Source organism: Pipra filicauda, unplaced genomic scaffold, assembly GCF_003945595.2.
Source record: "Pipra filicauda isolate LSUMZ 115617 unplaced genomic scaffold, ASM394559v2 scaffold81_size6448238_pilon, whole genome shotgun sequence".
NCBI lineage: Eukaryota > Metazoa > Chordata > Aves > Passeriformes > Pipridae > Pipra > Pipra filicauda.
Genome location: NW_024104998.1, coordinates 1,358,229 through 1,378,492, shown reverse-complemented (window position 1 = coordinate 1,378,492; position 20,264 = coordinate 1,358,229). Strand labels below are relative to the sequence as shown.

Sequence of the window (20,264 nt, the reverse complement as noted above, 5' to 3'; positions counted from 1 at the left end):
GTAAAAAAGGACCAAGAAACGTGTGTCATCAACACACTGGAGGGAGAGGATGCCATCCAGAGGGACCATGACTTGAAAAGTGGCTTGAGAGGTGGGCCTGAGAGGTGGGCCAATGCAAACCTCATGAAGTTCTACAAAGCACAGTGCAAGGTCCTACACCTAGGTCAGGGTAATCCCAGACACATCTACAGGTTAGGGGGAGAAATGATTGAGAGCAGCCCTGTGGAGAAGGACTTGGGGGTGATGGTTGATGTGGAACTCAACATGAGTTGGCAATGTGTGCTCACAGCCCAGAAAGCCAACGAAATCCTGGGCTGCATCAAAAGCAGCATGGCCAGCAGGTCAAGGGAGGTGATTTTACCCCTCTTTTCTGCTCTTCTGAGACCCCACCTGGAGTGCTGCATCCAGCTCTGGTGACTCCAACATGAGAAGGACGTGGAACTGCTGGAACAAGTCCAGAGGAGGGCCAATGTCATTGATAAGAGGACTGGAGCCCCTCCCCTACAAAGACAGGCCGAGAAAGTTGGGGCTGTTCAGCCTGGAGAAGAGGTTATGTGGAGACCTCATTGCACCTTCCAGTATCTGAAGAGGGCCTACAGGAAAGCCAGAGAGGGACTCTAAATCAGGAACTGTAGTGATTGGACAAGGAGTAATGGGTACAAACTGAAAGAGGGGAAATTTATATTAAATGTATAGAAGAGACTCTTTACTGTAAGGGTGGTGAGGCATGGGAAGGTGTTGCCTGGACAAGTTGTGCATGCCCTACCTCTGGAACTGTTCAAGGCCAAGCTGGATGAGGCTCTGAGCAACCTGGTCTAGTGAAACGTGCTCCTGCCCATGGCAGGGGGATTGAACAAGATAATCTTTATGGTTCCTTCTAACCCAAACCATTCTATGATTCTATGAAAGTGCCTGAAGAGGTTGTGGATGACCCATCCTTGGAATTGTTCAAGGACAGGTTGGATGGAGCTCTGAGCAAACTGGTCTAGTGGAATGTATCCCTGCCCATGGCAGGAGGGTTGGAACTAGATGGTCTGTAAGGTCCCTTCCAATCCAAACCATTCTGTGATTCTATGAAATGACAGACTTTTTATGTGGAGGATTGAGAGAAGAACAAAAATGACAAATCTCTTCTACTCTATCATTGTACTTACACTTAAAATTAAATAGTAATGAATTGGAGACATTGCTCCTATCTGAAAAAAGGGTTTCTTATATCAGTGTGAGCCAAGAGCTGTCACCTTAACACTTGTTGCATGGTGCACAAGACTCTGGAGGACAGAACCCTTTAGAGTGAAAGACTGAGGACTGCACGTAGGGAAAATTCCACTTTTTATTTTTTCACTCATCATTTATTTACAAATACACATTATAACTTTTATATACATTGCACATTTACATGGTAGAAAAGTACAAAACTATATATTTAAATGAATTTATATTTAACTCGCCATGTTTGAAAATATAAAATTGCATCAGAAAAAAAGTATTATGAAAAGCAAGAAACTTGAACTGATAAAGCTTTGATATAACTTTTAGCAACACACTGATTGGGAAAAGAAAACTTTGAAAGTGGTACTGCAAGACCATCTTAAAGGAAACACCTGATAAAACACTTATGCATGTTACAAACCCCTCCCCCAAAACAACCAGTAAAAATAAAATAACCCCCTTATTCTTATTACAGTTATTCCTGTAGCTGTTATCGACTTTCATAATCCAAGATCTTCAGATATAGAATTTGTATAGCACAGTATAAACTCTCAATACATTGAGATCACTTCAGTATATGTGATCAGAAGTAGAGAAAAATTAAGGGGAAGAAGTTTCCTTAAAAATCACCCCACCGCACCCTGAAAGTATACTTAAGTCAGTTACAATGCCTTTTGGTCAGTCAAGATTCCTTGTAAACAAGAACACAGGGATCTTTAATGTACAGAACCGGCAAGAAGAAAATCCAATAAATAAACATAACAGAAACTGACATGCAAGTTTGTTAAAGTGGAAGTTAACATCAGTGAAACAAAGAGATGAGATTATGTGGGTAGACTCTAAGGAATAGTTATAGTTTACAAGAAAAAAGAAAAGCTTTAATTTACAAGCAAGAGACCTCACAATAAATAACACTGCTCTTCCCATAACGAATAAATTTCTTCAAAAAACAAGGTGTACAGTCAACCAGACATTTTATGTATAAATTATAAAACATGACACAGTATAAATAAATGTCTACGAGACTCAACTATATGTATACTTTTTTTTTCTCCCCAAAATAAATAAGCATACACTTATTTACAGTATGGACATTGATTTTTGTGCCCAATGGCTGTTTCAATAGTGATGGAGGTTTTACCACTCTAGAATGGAAGATATAGGAAAGCTGTAGTCCTGGTCTTCATCTTCCTCTTCATCTTCTGGGTCTTCATTAATGGCTAGATGGGGGAATATAGGGAGCTGTTGTTTAAATAAGGACAACAACAGCGCAGAAGCAGCTCAGTGCATGTTTTCAAAGCCCTCTGAACAGCCATAATACAGCGTTGCATTTTATGCGACTTGTAGTGAGATGCTCTTTGGCATCTGCTGTTATGAAATAAGGTTTTTTATATGTAATCTATGAAGTCATAACTGCAGAAAGTTCTGAAGAATCAATGGCTCAGGTTTTATTGGCAGATTCCTGAAATCAAATACAGAGCGCTCAGGTGTTCTAGGTTTAATTGCTTTGTGTCCTTCATTCAGAGTTAGTAGAGGCAACTGTGCTAAACCAGATGCCCCTGTGCTACCTTTAAGCTTGTTCTTTTGGACCGAGTTAAGAGTTTATCCAGATGTTAATAAAGCAATCAGCAAAGCACACGAGAGCAGACAAAGTACGAAAAAGTCACTAGAATTACAATCCTCGGGCAACACCTTTCTGATAGAATGGCTTGTCCTTGGAACATCCCCAAAACTCCAACTTGAAGGCCAGCTCGTTGTTGGAGATCTATTGCATTTTATCAGCAACAAAAATGTGTGCGTGATAGATAGATACTTATACTCTACTGTACCTTGAATCAATAAATCAAGCTTTCTTATGTTTAAAGTTGTAAGTCTTCATTACCTAGGTATCGCCTTCAGAAGCTTTAAGTGTCTGCAGAGTTAAAAATCTCACTTACAGTTGCAAGATCCAGAGTGCTTTACTTCTAGAAGCACACCCATTGAGCAGGCTGCCTCTTTCATGGCACACTCGCTTGGGTAAGTTGTGTTATCACTGGCACAGACTGCCTCTTCTGACTTGCTTTCGGGGCAGAGCTCATCGCAGAGAGCGCACCGACCTCTACCAACCTTAAAATCCCACAGGCATTTCTTCCCAGCAGTGCACTGAATGTCTTCACAGGATTTGGCTTCTAAAAATACACACAGGATACTAGGGGTAAGTGAAAAGACAAAGCAAAAAGAAAAACAATGACCAGCAACCCCCAAACCCCCCTTTCCCCTGTGAACTGTGAAGAAACAAAGCTCAGATGTAGTACATGTGATGATACTTGCTGATTTTGCTCAAGCAAGTATTCCCTTGGACAACATTACCTGTCTATGTATGGGGGAGGAAAGACAGCTGTGCCAGCAAAGTTTTGCCCTGGGAATACAGAATTACATTTGCCTATTGTACATGACTTTCCTCCTCCATTTGATGTCAGTGGAAATTCAGCTCCCCAAATTAACAGTAAATTCAGGATTTGTCAACAGGTCCAGCATTTCTAAATCTGTTATTTTTAAACTAACCCACAGAGAATAGTTGTCTAGAAGATTTGAAAGGGAATTCACCTCAACCTATGCCAACTAAAAGCAACCTGAGGCTCCCGTGAATTACCCTAGCAGTTTTGGGGAGCAGAGGCTGCCCTGCAGGTGCTTCATTGTAACACGCTGAATATTAGTCATTTCTGGAAATCACAACACAGAATGTCAGGGTGCACAGAGATTATTTTCCTATCTTCACCCACCAACCGTCTCTAAACTCCACAATTATTTCTAAAGAAGAAAAAGTGATCAGATGTTTCCAATTAAATTAACATAATCTTTGCCAAGACCACTTGAAGACAATTGCTTCCAGGAATCCAGACCCACTGGATACCGAGACTTTGTTATATAACCATGTCATCATCTATTTCATGGCGGCTGCTTCTCCCTTGGATACTAATGTCAGCACCCATAGCCAGAGCAGGATCAGGCCCTCTTCTCCCTCATCTTTTTTGCTATCTTTTCCAGGAAAAAGTTCACCCTGTCTCTCTTCTTTCTAGAGGATAGTACTAACCCAGGTTGCTGGAAGTCTCTCTTCCTCACCAGCAATAACTACATCCATCCAGTTGCACACACTGAATACTCTGAAACAGGTGACTGAGGAAGTTTCCCCCATTCTTACCCTCCTACTAAGATACGTACTGATGCATTTTCCTTCGTAGGCTAATCCGATGGATCTGCCCAGCAAGCAGGTGGCTTTTCTCAGGTGGCAGGCACTGGCGTAAGTTATGCCATCATTCCCACAGAGATACTGTTCAGGGGAGGTAGGCTCTGGACAAATTCGATTACATGTCACACAGTAGGCATTGTTGGTTTGGTCAACCACACATGTGGAGCTGCCTGGGCACAAGACATCCCTGCAGGTCTCTGAAATGCAGACAGAAAAACGCAATGATTAGTAAAAGATACCATAGTCCCAATGAGGAGTAAACAGGTGATGCAACAAAACAAATGATCAGATAAAAGCCTTTAGCAGCTCTCATTTAAGGGCTGCTGGAGGAAGCTTTCCCATCTCTGGGTAGCTGGTGGGACACAAATGCTGATAGACTATGAGGAACTCTCAATTCATTACATGCTTGTCTGTTGAGCATGGTCTAGTTACTGTCTCCTAACCTTTGGAACATCACTCTGGTTCCTGTGGGGAAGTACATCCAACAAGTCCTCCATCCTACACTCAGATACACACCCCTTGGCATTTGAGGGAGATTGGATTAGATTTGCAAACCTACTTTTGCATTTGCCCTGATACTGGACTTCAAGTTCGGGCTGTTCTTTACATCTGGCTTTGAGAAGGGCACACTCGTTCCTGTAGGTTTTCCCATCTAAGCCACACACGGGGCCCTTCCAAGTGATATTAGAGCAATCCGGAGCACAAACACACCGAGGTTTGTTCTTCTTATTCATTTTACATTTCTTCCCGGGCCCACAGTCCACATTTTCGCATGTTTCTGATGGAAGGAAAGAGGCACCACTTTAGTACCTAGTGTGCAGAACAGACCTGGTGTCAAAACTGCTTAAAGAAAAAAAAGACACCGTGAACCCAGAGCACAGAGGGAGAACACCTTTCCCCACCCCCATCCAGAAAACACTACTCGAGCTAAATCCCCTCTCCAGTGAGGGCAGGGGGAAGAAGAAGTCGCTCTCTCCTCCTCACGATATGCAGGGCGGACGGGCAGAAATGGGAGTCCCCTTCCCGATTCCGAGGCTGGTACGAGACGCCCCTCAAAGCCCTACTGAGGAAGAAAGCGGGAGGACCGCGCTGCCCTCCCTCCCAGTTCTCTCCCCGCTCCTCCTCCCCCCAGCCCAGCCCCTGCGTGAGCCGCTCCTCAGCTCGGAGCAGCTCGCCAGCACCCCCTTACCTTTGCACGGGATGCAGTTTGGGGCTCCCCCATTAAAAATCATCCACTTAAAAAGCGTGTTGTCGTTGACGTCCTCCGCCGTCCAGGACGTGGTCAGGCGGCCGCTCTTGCAGCACTCCTCTTTGCTGAGGTCGGTTTTGTAGAGGACCTGGCAGCGCCCGTTCCGCGCCTGCCGGAGCCAGCAGTTCCCAGCTGCAGGGCGGGGGGCAGGAGGGACACCCAGACGGATCAGTGGCGGTCACCAGTGACCCAGACATAGCACGTGCGCCTTGCCGTGACTTTTACTAGACTGTTTCCTTTTATTTGTCCGGTTCATAACCCGCAGCTACTACGGCCCATTTGGAAGCGCAGTTTAAAAAACAAATAAACAGATGCTCCCTCTCCCCTTCCCCCCAAAAAACCTCAAACAACCAAACCAAAAAATTACCCCAACCCCACAAAAGAACAAACAAACAAAAAAATACCCCCAACACACACACACACACACACCCGAACCCTGAACAAAACAAACTAAAAGAAAGAAAAGATCCAACCAAAACAGGACGAGACAGTTTTCCGAGATATTTATTCCATATGTAGAGCAGAAGGAGCACTGTCGACACGTGACAGAGGCTTGAAAAGGATGTGCATTTAAAAGGGAATAAAAAGAAAATCGCGCTTGCAAATTCCTTCCTCCTCCCCCTGCCCTCTCCTCCTCACCGCGGCTGCACAGCAGCATTGTTTTACTGCCGCACAGTTTCAAGTCCCAGCCCATTTTGCAATCTGCACGAACTGGGAACATTTACTGTTAGAGAAGTCTTTCGAAATCCCCACATTTTGCTGCTTCTATTAACAAATGTCTTTCCTTCACTAAAATAAGTCAGCAGAGTCCCAAAAAAAAAAAAAAAGGTGAGCAAAGTACATAAAATACAAGGTCACTTTGAGTAGGAGGTCCCTACAGAGTTTTAAAAATCGATCAAGCTGGAAAAGTTATAAATACCACCTCTCCTGCAAGCATTTTAGAGGAAAGTACACTATCTGTACACGGGATAGAGTGGCTTTTGTTGCGGTTATTTTTTTCCTTTTTCTTTTTCTTCCCTCTCCCCCCCCCCCCCCCACCCCCCCCCCCCCCCCCCCCCCCCCCCCCCCCCCCAGTATCCTTGTTATTTGTTGGATTTGTGGCCACAGGCCACGAATATTAGTCCATGCTTCTCCCTTTTTTTTTTAGCTGGAGCATTTTGGTTGGGATGAGTCTCTCGTGAATAGCCAATGTGACTTCTCCAGCAACTCAATACCAATTGATTCTGCTGCTAATCTAGCCAGGGCTCGATCCTGTCTCCTTACTCCAATAGGAATGTACCGCAGAGAGGGGTCAGGATCGACCAGCCGAGATGTCGCTGGGCGCGGTGAAAGACTCCCCCCTCGCTAAAAATCATCGAACAAACAACGCCCTTAAAAAAAAAATATTCCGTGTCTCAGAGTTGCCTACATTAGATTAATTTATGCTCTATATCGGTAGTGGAGAAGATAAAAAATAAAAGGAAAACAATATAAAACAAACAACGGTAAGGCATCCAGGTTGTGGTTGGAACACGGTCAAGATAAGGGAAAAAGCCCCAAAACTGAAAATCAATATTCCCTTGTGTCGAAAGAGGGCTCTTAAGAGTTGTCAGTATCAGGTTCGAGTTTGTTTTGTTCGTACGGTGAAGAAAAAAAATAAACCAACAACTTATTAAAGCAGTCTCTTCAGTGCAGGAGAATTTACAACGCTAATATTTATTCACACACACACACGAAGTAGGGAGGAGGAGGAAATCCCAGTCTTAAAGGAATGTCAGTAAAATGACCACTTATTGGTTTCTAAAAATGTCAGCTGTAATCGTGGGGTTCTCCATCACCACCTTTCCTTCAGTCAGTCAGTCAGTCAGTCAGTCAGTCAGACGAGATAAAAATCTGAGCTAAATTACCAGCAAACTTTGAGCAGTCATTCGGGAGCCGAGACTAGGAAAGAAAGTTCCCTCTCGACGCTGCTCTTCATTAATGCTGCATAATAACAATAAATACCAAGAAACATCCTATCTGTCCTCTGTGCCTGTGCAGAGCAGTGCGAAGATCCGATTAAAAAGGGATCTAAATGACACCTCTGCACCTCAGTATAAAGCAATCACATGCCCACAGTTAACTTCTGTTCTGTTGGACCTTGGAGAGAGGCGTTTAACACCGCAAGCAAACTAAACCGTGCCCGAAAGAGAGAGAACAATAGTAATAATAAAGAAACATATCTGCGAATAAACAATCTGGTCTTACCCTGCACTGTGTGATCTTCCATGAAGTGGCACAGAAACATCAGAAGTAAGAGCATGCCGGGGTGGATTCTCTGATTTAACATCCTCAGTATAGCAGCGAGTGAGCGAGACGCAGAGAGAGCGTGAGGGGGAGTATAGAGGGAGCGAGCACTAGCCAGCCTGCTTATGATCGCTCTATTGAATGAACGTCAGGCTCTGAATGCAGTCTCTCTTTAAATCTATACGGGGGTCCTAGCTGTCTGCGGTGGGCGGTCTCCTAATGTGTGTGTGTGTCTCCTCGGGGGTGGGGAGATTTAAAAAGTTCAGTGTGAATCAGGTGACATTTTCCACCTTCTGGAAACCCTCTCCAATTATCCGCTCTAGGTGCACGAACACACAGGCGCGCACCCGCGCAGCCCCGCGCCGCAGAGTCACCGGCGGGGACAGCGGCGAGAGGCGGCGCCGCGCGCGGCCGCACCAGCGCCGAGTGGGGGGGCGGGCTGGAGACCCGCGGGGGGTCGCGGCCGCCCGAGGGAGGCCCCTGGTTCCCCCTCGACGGGTCCGGGGTGTTACCGGAGCGCGGAGCGGCTCCTGCTCTCCCGGAGTGGGCTCCGCGGGCGCGGAGTGGCCGTGGAGGACCCATCCCGCTCCCCGCGCGTCCGGCGGGAGGAAGGCGGTTGGCAGGCGGACTGCTCGCTCGGCCCAGAGAAACCCTAAACTCCGACCGACCAACTCCAAACCTGAAAAAAAAAAAACAAACCAACAAAAAACCCCCCAACAAAACCAAAAGACAGAACCGACTAAAACTTTAATACCTAGGGCCGTGCCCGACTGACAGGCTTTGCACTGGGAGAGCCCAGGAGGACGAGACGAGAACGGGGGCGACGTAGGCGGTCTCCTTTCAGAATCAGAAAAGATTGCAACATCGATAATGAACTTCTGGGGCACTAGTTTATTAAGCACAGTCTGGCATTATTCTCTCCTTAGAAAAGTTGGCGGTCTCTCATTTATAACATTTTTTGGCACCGCTGAATGAAACTGAGTAGGCGATATTTCCTTTTATACAAAACGATTACTTAACGGAAAATGGTATTGTTTATTCAAAAGCTGCCTTTTAAATTTCGATTCTTTCGCTTTTCTGAGCCACCAAAGCACAACAGACTGCGAAGTATGCAGACAGGAATGCCCGGACAGTGCCGGGTCAGGGGCCGGTGCGCCGCGGCCGCCCGCGTCCTCCGCCCGGCCCTCCTCACACCCCTCCTCCCCGCTCCCGCCCCCCGCCACCCCCTCCCGACCGCCCTCTCCCCACAACTGCAAATAACTCAGTGATAACAGATTTTTTTCCACCAACTGCAGGAGATAGTGCTAATCTTTTAATAAAAGATCCCATTACAATGGGATCTGTCTGGACAGACTATAATAGATCCAGAAATACAGCCGTGCTAATATTAGAAGACAGTTGTTTGGGTGCCTCAGGCCGGGCCCTGGTCCCGCTTTGAAAGTGGGCATGAATCACAATGTCCCTCGGTACCACCTGCGGTCACACGCATTAAGGAGCAGACTGGTAAATGATTGATCTCGCTGCATATTTTTTTTTTTTTTTTGTTTTTTTTATTATGATCCTGGTCCTGAGCATCCCGGGCATTTTGAGCACTTCTGAAGCTCCAGGACTCCACATCCTTTTTAATCTCTTCCCAAATTGGTGCCACTCTCCCCTGCCCCCCCCCCGCCTCTCCCTGACGGCTGCCGGGGCCGCGCTCATGCGGGAGCGCGTAGTGCCCTCTAACGGCGGCCACGCGCACGGCCGAGGGGCGCCCTGGACCCCCGCACCGCCTCTGCCCGCGCAGGGGACGGATCCCGGGAGCAAGATACACCAAGGGGCATGTGCCCCCGACCCTCACCGGGGGCACGGCTCGGCCGAGTGGCGGGGGTCAGCGGGCTGGGCTCGGGGCTCGCCGAGGCGGGGCTGCGGGGGCCCGTCTGCCTTCGCCGCCCCCTCCCGGGCGCCCCTCTCGTGGTCCCGCCACGACCGGCCCCGCGGAGCTCCGTCCACCGCCGCTGCACAGCCCGGGGCAGCGTCGGAGCCGAGGGGTGTCCAGGGGATGTCCTGGGAGGCACCCGGGGGGATCCCGTTGGCAGAACGGGGCGCGCAGGTGGCTGTTCCCCTGCGGTGCCAGGAGTGCTGAGGGGTCAGGTTCACCTTCCCGTGCTCAGTTTGTGTATGTTTTTAGTAATTGGCCAACACGGCCAATTACGGTTTATCCTGCTAGTGTTTTCAATTATAGAGAGGCGTTTTCAGGCCATGTTCCTGGAAATGAAATGCTGGACGGGTCGATAAGGTTTGCACATGTGCTTCATGCGTGCATCATCAGGAGATCAATATGATTGCGCTGGTGTGGAGATTTGTATCACACCTGTTCTCTGACATCACATAGAAACAGCTGCTGTTTCTTTTGTTGTTTTCCTTTTTTTTTGTTTGTTTTTTTAAAATGCTGAATATTGGTTGTGTGAGTAAGAACATGTCAGGCATATATTGTATAATCAGAAATGCTTTCTACTTTCTCACTGTGTCTCCCTTTATGAATCCCTCCATCCCTATCTGCTTTGTCAAAAATCATATTTAAATTACTGAAAAACCAATAGGGTTGATCTGTAACTGAACTGTCAGGCAGCACACAATAAGAGTGTTGTTTTTAGTCTGACAGGTTTTAAAACTTCTTACTACTGAGAAGTGTATGCATTTTAATACAGGGTTTTGGTTGTGAATCTAATCTGGAGATGGCCCTGATCTTAGAATAATAAAACATTTTAAAAACCCCTGCTTATACTAACATCTCAAACTTTCAGAAAATTCAGCTTTGGCTCTCAATTTACACAAAATATATTTCTGTGTTCTATGTCCTACTTCTAATATAGCTATAGCTACAGCAGACTCCATAATCCAAAATATTAAGTGGCTGGCTTCTGAAGAAAATTGCAGCAAAATACTGAGAAGGAAGGAAAATAATCTGCAAATGTAACCTTATGTTAACATATGCTATTAACACACACACACACACACATACACACACACACATATATATACACACATACATACATACATATACCTATGGGGAATATTTATTTTGTGATAAGTCAGTATTCACTCAACTAGTCACGTATTGGCCTCATAAGCCACGAGTGTGCCTGTATCAAATGTGGATAGAGCCTTCCCAAATCTTCCTTCGCGAAGCCTAGCCATGAAAAAAAAGTATAATTTATTTCCGTTTATTCCTTTTCCCTCACTGTGCTGCCTCTCAACAGAAGAGAAGTTTCTTTTATCAAGAATGGACGAGCTCAGAACCCTCTCTTTGATAGGGAGAATACCTGCAATAAAGTTTTTCAAGGATGTGGATAGGACTCCAGGCTGATTCCAAAACTGATTCTTTGGAAGGGATCTGGATTTTGCACAAAGGAAAATGTAAAGGCCTGTCCTGGCAATCCCCAATCTAACATTCAAGGGAACAGAAAAAGCCTCGAACACCATCCTGTGGTCCTGGGTGTATGTATGCATCATCCCATGCCGTTTGTCACAAAACTGACCTCTACCACAGAGCAAGTACTCAAATAAAGGTAGAACGTCCTCTTCTGGTAGAAGAGAAGACTTGTTACCTTCCTTTGTTGCCCTCTAATTATCACAAAAAAACCCCCAGCCTGTTACTGGAAAACTGTGCTTTTACAAAGATTTCCCTCATTTTCCTCTCAGATATCAGATTTAAGGACTTCTCTGAGTACAATTGCATTGTTCCACTTGGAAAACTTTCCTTCCCTCTCCCCCTGCCTTTTTTTTTCTAAATGTAGGGCAATACAATTCTTCAACAACCTTTTCTGTAGAAATTTCATGTGCTGTTTCTCAGCATAAAACATAAAAAAATTGTATTACAGAAGTTCACTTCTTAATTTGACCAAGACTTTTCCATGAAAAACAAGCAAACTGATTCCCGATAAAACTAAACTCTAAAATATATTAACAAAATTCTAATATTAGGCAGTGGGTATGTGTGCTATTACGTGAAATTATTCGTACACATCTATGAGACTATTAAACACAGAACTTGAATTGTATGCTACTGGTGAGTGTTGCACTTATTAGATGAGCACACGTATGTTGAATAGTTGTTTTTTTCTTTAAATTGACCTAAAAGGTGATGTCTTTTTTCACATGATGGGCAATGGATTGAATAAAGAGCCAGCAGGGCTCTTGCCTAATCACTGTCTCTGGTAAAACTGTTCATTCTGGTTCATACTGCAGAAAGGTCATGTAGACGGGTGGCATTCATGTTTTAGGTCAGATAAAATTGACATATATGTGATATTAGCCACACTGACCCCTTTCCTATCTTTTATTGGTGATTCAGGGTGTAATAACAGAATTGTGTATCTCTCTACAGTTTGGTAGATATTTTCCTCTTTCTGTAGGTCCAAACAGGACAAGCTGTCTTAGACACTCCAACGACATTTTCTTCTCTTATGTTGGCAGTACCACGAACCAGCACTGAGCAAGTCTTATTATTCCCTACCCATTGCAAACAGGATGTGATGTGGCAAGAAGAGGTTTAATGTGTGAGTGGAATGAAAACAGGTTGTTAAACAAGTTGCGAAAGCTTTCCAGGTTATTGAAAACTTGGACAAAAGTACAAAATTTTAGTAGAAAATGGGATTGGAAAAAAACTGTAAGGAAACTATTAAAGACCTTAACTATCTCAGGACGTGAAATGAAAATTTATAAAGGAGCCTACTGATCTACTGAACAACTGACTTGTTGTTCAGATGCCCCTCTGTATAATTTCAGAGAATACAAAACAACTAGAAATGTGCAACAGAACATTGAATTTCTATGTCAGAAAAAGTCTTTTTGCTTTGTTGGGACAGTGTTTTCAGCAGCAACAGGAATTCTGACATAGATTCTAAATGAATTTTTGAAAACTTATAAAAGAAAAAAGAAAATGTAATTATTGTGAGAAAATGTATGTATTGTGAGAAACCTGCTCTAAATAGCACTTAGTATGCTACTATTGTAAAGAAATGCCTATATGCCAGAAAGACAGCACCACCAGATCCAAACAACGCATTTCCTCATAAAGGCTTAAGAAGTGGCATAGTGAGAGGGAGCATGGAGAGTGCAAAGCTCTCAGATAGAACTGCCCCTGGAAGGCTATTTCAACCTTTGGCTGTCTTAAGTCGTGTGCTAAGTGCAGAATGGCTCTTGTCCAGCTTCCTGATGGGCAAATTGCCTTTTCTACTTCCGCAACTCTGCCAAGTGAAGCTATGTCATTCTTGGTGACAAAACTTCAATTTTTTAAGTTGTAATTATAGACAAGGAGCATAGTGTTTTAGGAATTGAGGGATTATGTGTGGGTTTTGCACTTTTAAGGTCTGGAACATTTTGTGTGGCAGACTTCAAGAGACATGTCAGTTGGCAATCAGTTGAAGCTGAACCAGGACTGGAGACTGAACCAAAGATAAAGTGAGGACAGATGTAGTATGTCGATAACTACTGCAAAAATTCACTTAATTTTTGCCATTACTTTATTTTTCTTCTTGTTAGTTTAATTCTATTAAAGTTAATGTGGAAGGCGTATCTGATTCATTGGAAGTGTGGAGTCACATAACTTTCTAATCCAAAAAAGGCTATGTTTGAGTGTAGGTCCTGGATTGGAGCTTAAATGGAATAAAAATCACTGTCAAGCATGATACTCTTAGCCAGCTGTAACAAGCTGAGTACAACAAGGCAAAAAGGGTAGCAAATGTACAATTTCCAGCTCAATGCATGTATTTGGTGATGTACTGGATCTTGTTTCTAGACTGACAAAGTTGGTGCTTGAGTGCATCAAAATTACAGCCTTGTTAGGAACAGATCATTAACGTCTTATTGTCTTTATTGCCCACCAAGGAAGAGGATCAGCTTTAATGGTTTACTTTCAGACATTAATGGAACCAAATGAATAGTAGACTGCTGTTTAGCCACTGCAAGCTTATTGGGACATTATCAAAATTGTCTTACACGGCACACATATTGGTAAATCCCAAATGCCTCAAATGTCACCTTCTAGTACTGTGTTACACAAGTTGGTGAGGAAAGAAATGAACTGGACAGAGAGCCCTCAGTGAAAATAATGATTCAAATGAGACTAACTGTGACAAAGAATTTTAGAGAAGTTTAGGTCATGCATATTATGGAAGCAAAGAAAAGTTTTTTTCCAATTGTGATGAGCTGCTTTATTTTTATGAGCAGAAAAGGAGTGTATTTTAGGATCTGGTACAGAATCACACATGTATCGCGTCTCATCACAGGTCATCAAAATATTCAGTCCATTAAAAAGCACATTTTTGCTCATATCCAGACTACCAGTCCTTACATTACAGTACCCTTCCTCCCTGGATGTCTGGAAAAAGAGGTGATAGTGCACCTTCTGTACAGCAGATAGCAACTTCACTCACAGGTTTGCAGGGCATGGGTTTGAGCTTCTGCTTTCTTGTCTCTGCCCTGACCCTTACTGCTTCTCATGATCAGCCTAATCCACTCTGGTTTCCACTGGTCATCAGAGTGGGAGTGATGTCTGCAGGACCTATGACTCTGAGAACTTACTCATCTTTAAAAAAGTCATTGTACAAGACTGTTGTGGGAGCAGGAAGAGTAAGCATGGAGATCACCTACATCTCTCAGATGAGAAGGTTTTAAAGGTACAGGCAGGAACTGTGTACCTATCCTATGTGTACCCAGCCTGTGTACCTATCCTATGTGACTGGCTGCTGCTCCAGAAGTGTCTGGCATTACATCTGCTAGCCTTGTATGGATAACGGGAGTATGCTTGGACTTTGGAAATAACATTAACTGTCTTTATTTAGGCAGCTGAATCAAGCACAGAACAACGTGCCCAAAGGCATATGGATAGCCCGTGGAACAGCAGGGAGAAACACCAAATCTTAACTAGGTCTGTCTCCACTGGCCATCCTTTCTTGCTGCTGTGCTACTTGAATTGGCCCCATGTTTTAAAATGAGAAATTGTAAAGAAAAGTTGATTATTAAAAGAAAAATTGTTTCATTAATACCTCATAAAATCCAGACATTCAAGATTTTGTCTATATTAAGTTGCTACCTTTTATTTTTGTCTATTGCATTTACTGCTGATTCAGTTTTTTCTTTTGAAGATGAAAGAATTATAAGGTTTGCTTATGAAGTTTGTACCACTTTCTTTCTTTACATGCAGTGGAAGGTGACAGTGGTTTGGCCCAGAGTCCAAGTATTCCTTATTTCTAGCATCACTGTTCCACCCTAATTGCACAATCTTAAAAGTTCTTATTTCCAAGACTAAATTCAGTCTGTTTCTAGTCCCTCATCACACTCACTGACTGTATCCTGCGGAGCTCATTGAACTTTTTGATCATCCTTTATACAATCCATGAGGAAGAAGAAATTCTGTGGTGGTGATGGTGAGAAGGTAGTGTAATATCCTTTCCAGCTTTGTATATAAAGAAGACCACATCTGCAAATGGGAAAAGTTACAAAATTGATCTGTCAGAGCACCTAAATGCTTTTTAATCTGAATGCTGCAACAGTGCTATTCACTATGTAGGATCAAACCCAGCAAATCTGTGAGCCTTGGCAGGCATGCTTCTCTGTAGTGATGACAGTAATGGTTAACTAGAGAGTCACTTAGGCCTCATTCCTCTCGCCAGAGGTTCTCATGAGTCTTTGCTTTTAAAGGTTGCTTGCCTCTGGGAGCTGCAGCGTTGCCAAGGTCAGGTGTTCTGAATGTATGCATATTGTGAGGCTTGACTCAAACAAACCAGCTTAAATAAGTGGGTTTTTCGTCAGTTATCTTTCTTTCATACTTTCTGTTTTCTGGATTCCAGTATCTAGCATTTTAAGAACATCTGTGTCCTTGATAGAAACACTAGATTTTCCAACTAGGAAATTTAGGCCTGCAAGAGGCCATGCTGTCCCTAGAAGATGTGAAAGCACAATAGCAAAAGTAACCTGCTTTATGGAAATGTGATTGTCAAGAAAGACACTTTTTTCATATTAATTTGCAGAAACTCAAGAGCTTTTAGTGGAGGAGCAGGGCAGAGGGAAAGGAAAGGATAGCATAGGTGTATATAATGGAATAATTAGAACCTCCAGAGAAGACTATACCGTAGAGAATCAAACCAAACTATTGCTATTAGATTTCCATTGGTGTTCGTGGTATTTTGGCAGAGAAAATAATTTTTTTTAAAGGGTTCTTAGCAACAAACAGATAGTGAGGGAGTTTTTGAGGAATGATTGAAAATCTGAAAACATATTAGTTTAAAACAATGTTCACAATGCTTAAAACCACGTTTAAAACAATGCTAAAGCTGACTTATAACTACAAAGAATTCATAAAATAAGAGAGACCTCTTGAGGACTAAGGATGAATTCCAATAACTCTGTTCTTCTTATATGTCTTTGATGTATGTGTAGCTTACCTATTGGAAAAATAAAAGGAAAACAGAGTAAAGGAAAGCATTTCTGAAAAGACCTAAATGAAAACTGATTTCACATCCATTATGTGGAAACAAAGTACATTCATAGTGAGTGCTTTACCCAAAAAACCTTGAAGCATGCCGTAGTAACATGCTACTAGTAAAATACAAATTCTTAAAAGAATTCATTCTGAAGTATCTCAAAGATGAAGACATAACAAATCTAGACAGTGAGAGAGTAATTTAAGCATCAGACTCTGTATGCTGTTTGGCTCAAACTGCAATATCCCAAAATTCAATAGTGCAAGTAAAGTAATTGACTCTTTTGAGGAAAATGACAGCATACCAACAATGCAACTTGCAGTGTGTGGAACTACTTAAAAGTGAAATAAAAATACTATTTTAAAGTTGTCTTGTTTAAAGATGCTCATAATTTTTAAGATTTTCTTTAAGCCTCCTAAAAACTTTGTTAGCACATGCTCTTCATTTTTACCGTGCAGGAGGACAGTTGCAGGTAATTCTTGTTTTATCCTGGAATATTCTAATAAAAGTGCAGTATGAGAGTGTTGATTCTATTAATCTTAATAAGAAAACCAAAACCCAGAAAATATCCAAAATGTACTTGGAACTTTTGAGATTTAAAATTATGGGTTTTTTTCACAGAAAAAGAACTAATCCTGGACAAGTTTCAACCCCAAATTAAAAAAAGTAACAACTTGACACATAGGTAAATGTTAACAGATAAAAGTATGTCTGGGTATGGAGAGAGGGGCTAGATAGCAGGGATTTATTTGCAACTACCTTTATTCTTTATTGTTTCAATACTTTTGCTTAAAGTGTTAGGATGTTTGTGACTCAATTACAGAAATGTTCTTTTAGATGCAGCAACAATATTATCTACAAATCTTATCTCTCTTCTTTGAACGTTCTTGTTCAGACATAACATACATGTAGAGGTGATGCCTGTTATTAGTTAGACCAGGACCCATCACTTTCTCAGCTACATGGTTATTATGCATTGCCTGATATTTAAGTCACACACTTCTACAGTAATTCTTTTTTTATTACGTAAATATACCTTATCTTATATGATTCTTTTGTTTGTGGAGAAGAGAAATCATTTAGCACCTTCTTTAGTTGTAACATCTTACAATCAGACAAGTTTCCTTGTTCCATAGGCAGCACATTCAGGCTGAGAAAGATTTGTAGGGGGAGCTTTGGAAGCTCAGAGACACCGACAGAGGAAAGTGGGTTTTATGCTCTTAAATTACTCTTGCAAGAAAAACTAGTGACGTGAAGTAGAGGCCGTATCTCTGTATTTGAACAAGGACAATTAGCACGCACTGAGGCAAAGCACACCGCCCCGGCTGTTACTGCCGCCGCTTAGGCTTGTCCTTTCGGCATAACCCTCTAGTGGATCTAGATGGGATTTCAGTCTCATGTGGAAATGTCTCCAGTGTTGTCCGAACGCCGTGCCACCAGGATGCTGCCCACTGCAGCACTCCTGATGCTGACCGCTCTGAGAGCATCCTAGCTCTGACACCCTGAAAGGCTGTTCGGAAAGACAGATTTTTAACATGCAGCAGTCCAGAGGGGCATGTTTGCTGTGTTCCTCGAGGAGTGTTCCCACCAAGCTCATGGGAATCCTACGGACTGAGGTTTATGAGACGTGCTGCGCTCTCCTATGTCCTGCCTCTGCCCAGGTAACTCATGTCACAGTGAGGATTACAGGTGGATTCTCTAGTTTCCCTCATGAAGTCTCACCTGCTTCACTGTTGGTTTCTGAGATTTGGTGGCCATTTTTCTTTTGTAAAGATAACAGAAAATAGCAAACTTTTATGAACTGAATTCCTTGTAAAGTAAGTAAATAATAACCACCTGCAGAGATCCTGAGAGGAATGAAAAATGAAAATTCTAGAGGGAGTTTTTTTAGGGAGATGGGTGGAAGGGTGTCTTCATGACAATTCAGATTGCCAGTAGCTACTTCCTTGATTCCCTCTAAGGAAGCTGAAATTTGATGTATGCAGGTCAGTTGCTTTCACAAAATAATTGTTACCACTGACTGGGTATATTAGCTACTGCCAGATTTAAAGGGATTATTCATCACATTAGAATTAGTTGGGAACCAAAGAAATGGATTTGATTTCTCCCAGGCCTCAGACAGTTAAGTATTTTGCAAGGAAATCTTCAGGTATCCACTGCTAAGCAATTAGGTGTTGGGTATAAGTGGACTAACATTGTGTACATAATGTTACTTGGCAAAGAAGACGGATTTGGCGTTAAAATAGAACATAACAGTTGGAAAATCCCTACTAGTCTTTCTTGTGTCATTCTAAGAAACTAATTTAATTTTTTTTGTTCTGAGCCACTGTAAATTTACAGTAATGATAATAAACCTACATGTTGTAATCTTAGTGTAATTATGAATGAAATATTTAGTCCTGGGCTATTTTGAAGCACTGCTGTCAAATACAGAATGTGCACCAAGTAGCTTCAGGGAAAATGCAGTCACTGGCTCTGGGATCGTCTGTCTGATAACCTGGATGAGGGAGGATGCATCTGTGCACTGTGCTGCTGGTGGAAAGGGAGCCTGCCACTGGGAAGAGGAGGAACGTGCTTCTCCTTGACATTATACTGTCCCCACTGTCACATCCTAATGCCATGCAGGTCTGGTTGGATGAGCTGAAATTACTGCACAAACAACTTTTGCCTTGTGACTGTTTTCCTCAGCTACTTGCCAACAGTGGGACAGAAGGGAAAGGGAGAAGTCAGGTGAGGCTGTGTAGGTGAGGGCTCAAACCAAGTAAGTGGAGGCATGGAGTAGTTTTTAATTTTGGCCCTGGAGTCAAGATAGACTGTGACTGTACAAGCATCTGCGGCTCTGCTATTGATACTTTTATCCCTGAAAAGGTCAGTACTAGCACCAGTTCTTTTCTGTCCCAAGTCACTGATGCTCACAGTTCTTTTCCATCTCCCCTGGGATACTCATTCCAGGGTTATTCAGAGCTTTGCCTCTCACTCTAACTTAAGTCAGTACTTTTAGATTTCAAGGAATCCTTGGAAAGTAGCTGTGCAATTTATCTTATCATTCATGGATGTAGAATGACAGGCTTGGAGTACCTATGCTGTCATCTGTAGAGGTGTAACAGTGAAGATTCTGGCATAAGTAGCACATTTTACAGGTAGGTCATCAATTAAAAAAAATGCAAGAAATTTGGTCAATGAACAGACTTTACAGATGCAATGCACAGCCAGACATGACAGTTAAAATTAACATTTCAGCATTACCTAGCCACCTATATATTTCATCAAGCAGAATTTGTAAAGGACCTTGTGGAAGCACCATCTGCTGATTCCCAATAAGACTGGAAATACTATGGAAACTTGAAATGGGCTCAGTGCTAAATGTTAAGCTTCCAGCCTAGATGCAGATTTGAATGGAAATGAGTTGTTTACGTTGCTCTTTAATTTATGGAATGCTTTTCTTTCCTGTGCAAGTTAGTGGAGAAAAACTACCACAACCTGAACTTCTCTGTGCTTTCCAAACCATCCTATATCATCTACAGGATCATTCCTGATACTTTTAATAATGACTCTTCATGATATTTATAAACATCCTAGGAAATTCCATTTCCTGATTACTTACATGATACTTATCCAAAACAAAACCACCTAGGACTAGTACAGGGGTAAGATGTGGTATGTGCCAGTTGAATGCACTAGAGTCAAAAAGCAATGACTCATCTACTGATCTGTTCTTCACACTCATTTATAAACTAAAGGAAAAAGACTTGTCAAGGAAATAGGAGCTGAATGGATTTTCATAATCCTTTTTATGTAGAACGACATGGAATACATTAAACCCAGAAATAGCGAAGAGGAT

The 20,264-nt window shown here is 42.8% G+C and overlaps 1 protein-coding gene across 1 annotated transcript; it reads right to left on the bottom strand.

The window, feature by feature from the left end:
• Nucleotides 1-1,315: 1,315 nt before the first annotated feature.
• FST (follistatin) lies at nucleotides 1,316-8,092 on the bottom strand. Its single transcript, XM_027716369.2, has 6 exons — nucleotides 7,917-8,092; nucleotides 5,631-5,822; nucleotides 5,001-5,219; nucleotides 4,414-4,638; nucleotides 3,150-3,380; nucleotides 1,316-2,432 (listed from the first exon to the last, which is right to left on the bottom strand). The coding sequence occupies exons 1-6, from the start codon at nucleotides 7,996-7,998 to the stop codon at nucleotides 2,350-2,352; spliced, it is 1,032 nt and encodes a 343-aa protein (XP_027572170.1). The 5' UTR covers nucleotides 7,999-8,092; the 3' UTR covers nucleotides 1,316-2,349.
• Between the last annotated feature and the right edge of the window lie 12,172 nt (nucleotides 8,093-20,264).

Bases quoted from the DNA above. Each gene is read 5' to 3' on its own strand.
- FST (XM_027716369.2), bottom strand. From the start codon at position 7,998: ATGTTAAATCAGAGAATCCACCCCGGCATGCTCTTACTTCTGATGTTT. The intron at 5,823-7,916 runs GTAAGACCAGAT...CCCGCCCTGCAG, and splicing joins GGAAGATCACACAGTGCAGG to CTGGGAACTGCTGGCTCCGG. The intron at 2,433-3,149 runs GTAAGTGAGATT...TCCCCCATCTAG, and splicing joins GCACTCTGGATCTTGCAACT to CCATTAATGAAGACCCAGAA.